We start from the raw sequence: 7065 nt of genomic DNA, 5'->3' as shown, positions 1-7065 counted from the left end.
TTAATGTGGATGCTACCATGATTATGGATAATCCTGAATGAATGATGAGTGAGAAAGTTTCAGATGCACAAAGATCAGGCTCCCAAACATCCTAACCTCTCATCATTACAATAGGTCAGCATTTTGGGAGGGTATGATATTTGTGTGTCTGTAGATTTCTCACTCATCATTATTCATGATTCATTCATGATTATCCGTAATCATGGTAGCATCCACATTAATGTAGAAGTGTTCAGAAACATTAAATACGCAGGGGAGTGTATAATACATGTTTTTATCTATAGACAGGCCAAATGTGAACCTGCCTCTGTTTCTGTCTCTCTCTCTCTCCCATCCCTCTCTCTCTCAGGGAGGAGGAGGAGAGGATGGGGGACCAGGTCCAGCAGGGTCAGCTGGTACCAGAGGTCCAGCTGGAACCATGGGTGTAGTTGGACCAAAAGGCTTTACTGTGAGTAACCAGCACTTTCTGGTGATCGTGTGTGTGTTCCTTTCCACAATGTACAGTAGAACCAGCTCCATTAAACCCATCACATTTAGAATGATGAATGAAATACTGTAGTTGTTTGAATGCGTCTACCAAGGACCATACAATGTCAGGAGAGACACTGGAATGCTACTGATATGATATAAGAAGAGGGAAACATTGACATGTTATTGTGATTGTGGATCATTGTTCATTTGTCCTCACAGGGAGACCCTGGTAAGACAGGAGAAGTGGGGACCCCAGGTGTTGCAGGACAGAGGGTAAGTACACTATACTCATCAGGGGTTTAAATATGATTTTGTAGGTGGTGGAACTGCACCTCAAACTGGTTCATTTCCAAATATAAACTGGGTGGTTCGAGCCCTGAATGCTGATTGGCTGACAGCCGTGGTATATCAGATCGTATACCACGGGTATGACAAAATATTTATTTTTACTGCTCTAATTATGTTGGTAACCAGTTTATAATAGCAATAAGGCACCTCGGGGGTTTGTGGTATATGGCCAATATACCACGGCTAAGGGCTGTATCCAGCACTCCGCCTTGCGCCGTGCCTAAGAACAGCTCTTAGCCGTGGTATATTGGCCATGTACCACACCCTCTCGGGCCTTATTGCTTAAATAAATCATTTTCAGTTTCCATTCTCTGCTTTTTCCCGTTGTAAGCTGGTAGAACTCTGCTGTTGTACCTCATTGTACACACTGACCACTGAGGACTGTTTCTCATACAGGGGGTTAATGGGAAAGCTGGAGAGATGGGCGCTGGTGGCACTGCTGGTCCAGCAGTAAGTATCTGATTAATATGTTCCAATTAAACGATACATACCAACACAGTTTAAACATTAAATACTGTATGGGGTTATGGTAAGCTTAAACCGTTGCTGGTTTTCCTCTCCATACTTGACTTCTTTTAGGGAGTTGCAGGGAAGAGAGGAGAGCAAGGACCTCCTGGTATGAATGGCTTCCAGGTATGCTGTTTCACATGGGATTTATTGACCTTGTATTTACTAGAATAGAGACTAGTGATAGTACTAATCAGTAAAGGGGAAATGAGAACTATAATGGTGTGATGTATTTCAGGGTCTACCTGGATCTGCTGGTCCACCTGGAGAGTCTGGGAAACCAGGTGCTGAGGTACGGTATGACATCACTTCTGACTGTGACATGCAATAACCTCTATTTACAGTTGGTTTATTTACAGCTTATTTATGGTACATTTCAACAATAGATTATTTCTTTAGATTATGAACTAAATGTTGTTATGTTGATAGACTCATGACTGGGTATGTATGCCTTTGCCTGCAATGGACCAAACAAAGGCACATATTAACCAGCCATGAGTCTGCCGACATAACGAAACACAGTCCATTCATTATCTACAGTAAGAATCTAGAAATGTTTTTGACTTGAGTTATAGATATACAACACGACTATTAGGTTCATCAACGTTTCAGGGTTATTTAATGCTGCATATTCACAGGAAGCACAATTCTGATCTTTTACCCTATTATTGATAGCAGGTTGGCATTTATTGGGATGACTCATGTTCTGGAGGCAGCTCTGCAGGGTAGTTACTTGCTGGCACAGCCACAAAGTCAGAAAATCTTATTTTAAACCTAACCTTAACCACAATGCTAACCTTTTGCCTAACGCTAACCTTAAATCAAGACAATTTTTGTTTTCATAAATTTTTATGATATATCACCAATTTTGACTTTCGATCTGGTCAATAAACGTCAACCTGCTTCTTGGCAAAATTGCTGTTCTGGTTGGTCAAAAGACCAATTAGTGGAAAAAGATCAAAATTAGACTGCCTGTGTAAACAAGTTCCAGTTGATTTGTCGTATGCCCACGATACACATGGTTTACACAGTCCAACGAAATGCTTACTTGCAGGTTCCCTCTCGACAATGTGACAACAATAAGAAATAGCAAAAGATAAGAATACAAAAATAATAAGGAAATGAACTCAGTATAATATAATAAAAATGTAGCGTAAGTATAAATACAGGAAGAGTGTCAGGGAAGGGGATTGGACAGTAAGGAAGGTGGAATAGGGGATTGAAACAGCCTGTCTGTTGTGTTGATTAAATGTTCTTGGTATTGTCATTCCCAGGGTATCGCTGGAGAGGGAGGGGCTGCTGGTCTCACAGGGCCAAGGGTAAGCCATCTTAATATCTGATTTATCTATTCATTTGATGCCCATTTGAATACAAGCCGCAATAGGGGAAAAGTAACCCTGCCCCTCTGCAGAGAAAATGCATCTTCCAACTGAAATCATAATCATATTGATATTTTTTCAATACAGAAGTACAATGACCTAATACATAATGGAAACCTATTCTGTGGCAAAATCCAGTTTTTTTCCCAATGCGGTTTTGTTTGAGTCCAGTCCTTATCTTTACTAGTAAAATAAGGTTTATAACTCGGGGACTGTGTTTTTGTTAATCATGTCACATGACCTGGATTTTAATCTTTATGTAAAGCTTTTTCATCAAACTGTCCCATTTATTTAATGTCAGATGGTCCAGCACCATCTTCAGACATTTGCTTTCATTTTTAGTCTAATTCTCATTTCTGGAAAAAGCTTTAAATCCAGGTCATGTGACATGATAACTAAAACACAAGGCCCTGTTTATAACATACAGTGCTGTAAAGATGTTGTTTGTAGCTGACCAGTGGGTGATTGTATGATTGTATCGTAGGGTGAGCGTGGCATCCCAGGAGAGAGAGGTGATGTGGGAACTAACGGACTACCGGGGCCCAAAGGTATTTCAGGGGGGCCAGGACCAGAGGGACCAAAGGTAAGTACTATAGCACATCACTTTAAAATATGTATTTATTTATTTGTGTATTTATTCATTCAGTCATTTAACCAGGTTGTCAAATGATATCTCTTCCACGATGGAGGCCTAATGCAGATTAACAATGTAATGATAACCTCATATATCCATGTTATTTCCCACAAACATGATATGAGAGTTGTCTCTGTGTGTGTTCTTCCCCCAGGGTGGGTCTGGAACTAAAGGAACCGTTGGGGACATAGGAGCTGCAGGCCTGCAGGGGATGCCAGGGAAGAGGGGTGTCCCTGGTTCTCCTGGTCCTAAAGGAGATGTGGTAAGTATCTGTGTTGGAGGGGAAAATATCAACCAAAACTTGGTTAAGTCCACAAAGTACCTCCAGAGTCCAAGACACTAGAAGGAACTACAAGTTGTAACCCTTCAGAGTGGTGTATTCCATGCTATAACTGGGTGGGTGAGGGTTCATTCTGCAGTCCTGTTCTGCTGACCCCTCTTCTCTCCTTAGGGTTCAGTTGGTGAGAAAGGAACCGAGGGCACTGCTGGAAACGACGGGCCCGGGGTGAGAGTTACCTTACACATGCATGCCTACACATACCTTTCTGAGTCACCTAAATGGATTACATCAAGGATTTAAGCACAAATAACATCTTAAAATGTAACTCGCAACAAAATTCTGTTAGGTTCAAGTTGAGTGATATGTCAAAATCTAGTGACGTCATCATAACCACTTTTAGCCCTGGGTGGATTGTAGTGACCTTTTGATGCACATTCTAGTTTCATTGGTTTCACAACCATAGTAAGTTGTTCACAGCAAGTTATAGTATATTTGAAATCCTGTTTGTTTTTCATTTGAAGGGACTTCCTGGTCCAGTTGGACCAACAGGAGGCATTGGGCTCAATGGTGATAAGGTAAAGCACTCACTCACTCACTCACTCACTCACTCACTCACTCACTCACTCACTCACTCACTCACTCAAATGTATTCATGAAGGCCTCTTTACATCATCAGTTGTCACAAAGTGCTTTAACAGTAACCCTGCCTAAACCCTAAAGGAGCATCCAGCATACAGTCACCAACAGCACTTAGACAGACAGACTAGATGAACATACACTGTTGCAGAGAACACCTATCCATATTAAGGCCTCAGTATCTACCACAGATACCCAGACAATATATTATATTTGTTTGGTTTAGGGAGAGGCCGGCCCTAAAGGGACCCCTGGACGTCGAGGAGCGAGAGCAGTGGCCGTAAGTACTGCGATTCATTTTGTAAAATTATTGACACGTGAAATACTGTAAGTTGTCTTGTGTACAATTGTCCCATAGTAAAAAAAGACAATTGCAACATACTGTTAATAGTTCTCATATACCTCTGTACTGACCTCTGACCCAACATCTGTTATAGGGAGCTTCTGGGGAGCCTGGTCCAACCGGTGCAGTAGGATTCCCTGGGTCTCCTGTGAGTGGCTTTCAAACAATGTGGAGGTCTGTCACGCCCAATAGTGTCAGCTATGACAGGCCCCTGCCCTGTTGTATTGTGTCCCTTTATATTGTGTCCCTTTATGCTCTGTTAATTTGTCAACCTTGGCTTGGTGTTGTTACAGGTGTTGTCTGAACAGATTACGCTGCAAACATCCTCCTGTATAATGTAGAATAAACATTTCAGTAATGGTCAAAGTCAATAACCATTTCTATATAACCACATAGTAACTATATCCATGGTGAGACTTGGAAGTCGTTTCGCATGGCGATGAATCTGCCCAGTAATCATGGTCATTGTGTCCGACTCTTCGCAGGGTCCCGATGGGCAACCTGGGGTCAAAGGTGAACCAGGAGAGAGGGGTCAGAAGGGTGAGGCTGGAGCACAGGGACTCCAAGGAACAGCTGGTAAACTTGGTTCCCAGGGTCCTGCTGGTGTGACTGGACTAAAGGGGGCCAGAGGAACACAAGGGGCCGCGGTGAGTGAGTCGTACTGAGGGTGACGTATAACGGCTGGAGCATCCATACAAACACTTCACCATGGTATTTACTGTAGAAATAGACCTGATCATGGCTACTCAGCACAGAGTAGGAATGCTTTTCCAGGGAATTCACTGAATACGTAGTACAGTATGTTGATATTTTCTGATAAGAATTTCATCTGTCATTTTCAGGGTGGGTCTGGTTTCCCAGGATTCCCTGGGGGAGTTGGTCCAGCAGGCTCCGTTGTGAGTTAATCCTACTATCGACCAATCAAATCACTTTATACCTATGAGATCACCAATAAATGATTTCATAAACCATAGAACATAGAGCAATATAGTGAAATATGTTGTTCCATTACTCAAGCTGTCTTTCCTCTCTTCCAGGGTGAGGTAGGGGCGCCTGGAGACATTGGTACCCCAGGGAAGGCAGGTACTCCTGGACTTAGAGGCGAGAATGGAGGCCCTGGGCGTGTAGGAGAGAGAGGGGCCCCGGGCCCAGCAGGTGCCCCAGGAGACAAGGGAGAGCCTGGAGAGGATGGACCAGGGGTAAATATGAGAGAGTTACAGAAGTAAAAGTTTTAGCTGTATCGTTCAAAGTGGTTTACAGAGCGAGACTTCTCTGCCATCCTCCATTACTCTATACTTCTTTTGCTAGACTAGGAAATATCTGAAGTCACCATTGGCCAATGGGAGGGTCTTTGTTTCTGACAGGGCCCTGATGGGCCGGCGGGACCAGCAGGCATCTCAGGACAGCGAGGTGTTGTGGGCATACCTGGAGTCAGAGAAGAGAGCGGAATGGTTGGGCCCCCCGGTACTGCTGTACGTATGGAACTCAAGTTCACATTCACCATTCATTTCTATAGCCTTGAGAGTAGTATCATTATACACTGAACAGAGTCCCAATCCAAGACTCAGTCAGATATACAGTACACTCATACACTTTCCATTTGTGTCCTGACCAGTGATGTCACACTTATTTACCCAGGGTGCATCCGGAAAATCAGGTGCCCCCGGAAGTCGGGGAGGCAAGGGCGCTGTCGGTGCAGTCGGGTTACCAGGGGCAACCGGACCAGGAGGGGACCCTGGTCTTACGGTATGTGTTTTCACTTAATTGACCCATGACTGTTCTGTCTGTGGGTTCAGTGAACACATTTCATTCATGTGGGAATTATAATAGTTCCCCTGAAAAGCAGGTCTTTACTGTAACAGAAGGATACTGTACTATACAGCACAGGTAAACTTAATGTAGCAATCTGTCTTTACAGGGTAATGCTGGGTCTGATGGGGTACATGGCAAGGATGGACTTATAGGAGCCAGGGTAAGACACAGCTACAGATGGACAAGAAACTTTATGGAAATGTATGATCAAACCATTTCACCCGAAAATCTATCTGTCTGTCTGTCTGTCTGTCTGTCTGTCTGTCTGTCTGTCTGTCTGTCTGTCTGTCTGTCTGTCTGTCTGTCTGTCTGTCTGTCTGTCTGTCTGTCTGTCTGTCTGTCTGTCTGTCTGTCTGTCTGTCTGTCTGTCTGTCGGGAGATAGAGGGAATCCTGGTCCTGAAGGTCTTGCTGGAACTCCGGGGCTTCATGGCTCTGTTGGGCCAGTTGGCACCTCTGGTGTCCCTGGGAAGAGAGGAAACAATGTGAGTGATCTGGACATTGCCACAATGCCATCGCAGAGTTAATTACCACACCAACGTTCAGAGCCTTCTAGCCTTGAGACATGACTGTAGACCCTTATGGCGTTAGAGGTCATAGGAGTCTACAGTGTTTGAGGTCAAAACACAGTACGAAAATGTATGCACTCACTACGGT

The 7065-nt window shown here is 43.8% G+C and overlaps 1 protein-coding gene and 1 non-coding gene across 2 annotated transcripts; both read left to right on the top strand.

Annotated features, from left to right (window-relative positions):
- Positions 1 to 383: 383 nt before the first annotated feature.
- LOC145861147 (uncharacterized) lies at positions 384 to 3812 on the top strand. Its single transcript, XM_082963029.1, has 8 exons — positions 384 to 448; positions 691 to 744; positions 1216 to 1269; positions 1399 to 1452; positions 1565 to 1618; positions 2601 to 2645; positions 3190 to 3288; positions 3494 to 3812. Exons 1-8 carry the CDS (start codon positions 419 to 421, stop codon positions 3680 to 3682), a joined length of 579 nt encoding a protein of 192 aa, XP_082819155.1. The 5' UTR covers positions 384 to 418; the 3' UTR covers positions 3683 to 3812.
- A 667-nt stretch (positions 3813 to 4479) lies between these two features.
- Positions 4480 to 6035, top strand: LOC123727727 (uncharacterized). The gene is made up of 6 exons (XR_014380987.1): positions 4480 to 4535; positions 4693 to 4746; positions 5084 to 5245; positions 5441 to 5494; positions 5636 to 5797; positions 5963 to 6035. It is a non-coding gene; the product is annotated as an uncharacterized LOC123727727 (transcript).
- Positions 6036 to 7065: the final 1030 nt, after the last annotated feature.

This window comes from Salmo salar, chromosome 16, assembly GCF_965601325.2.
Source record: "Salmo salar chromosome 16, fSalSal1, whole genome shotgun sequence".
Classification (NCBI taxonomy): domain Eukaryota; kingdom Metazoa; phylum Chordata; class Actinopteri; order Salmoniformes; family Salmonidae; genus Salmo; species Salmo salar.
This window is presented reverse-complemented; position numbering and strand designations above follow the sequence as displayed.

What these genes read in the sequence shown, in the direction of transcription:
- LOC145861147 (XM_082963029.1), top strand. Translation starts at nt 419, where the DNA reads ATGGGTGTAGTTGGACCAAAAGGCTTTACT. An exon ending in TTGGACCAAAAGGCTTTACT is followed by an intron (nt 449 to 690) that starts GTGAGTAACCAG and finishes TTGTCCTCACAG; the next exon opens with GGAGACCCTGGTAAGACAGG. An exon ending in CAGGACCAGAGGGACCAAAG is followed by an intron (nt 3,289 to 3,493) that starts GTAAGTACTATA and finishes TTCTTCCCCCAG; the next exon opens with GGTGGGTCTGGAACTAAAGG.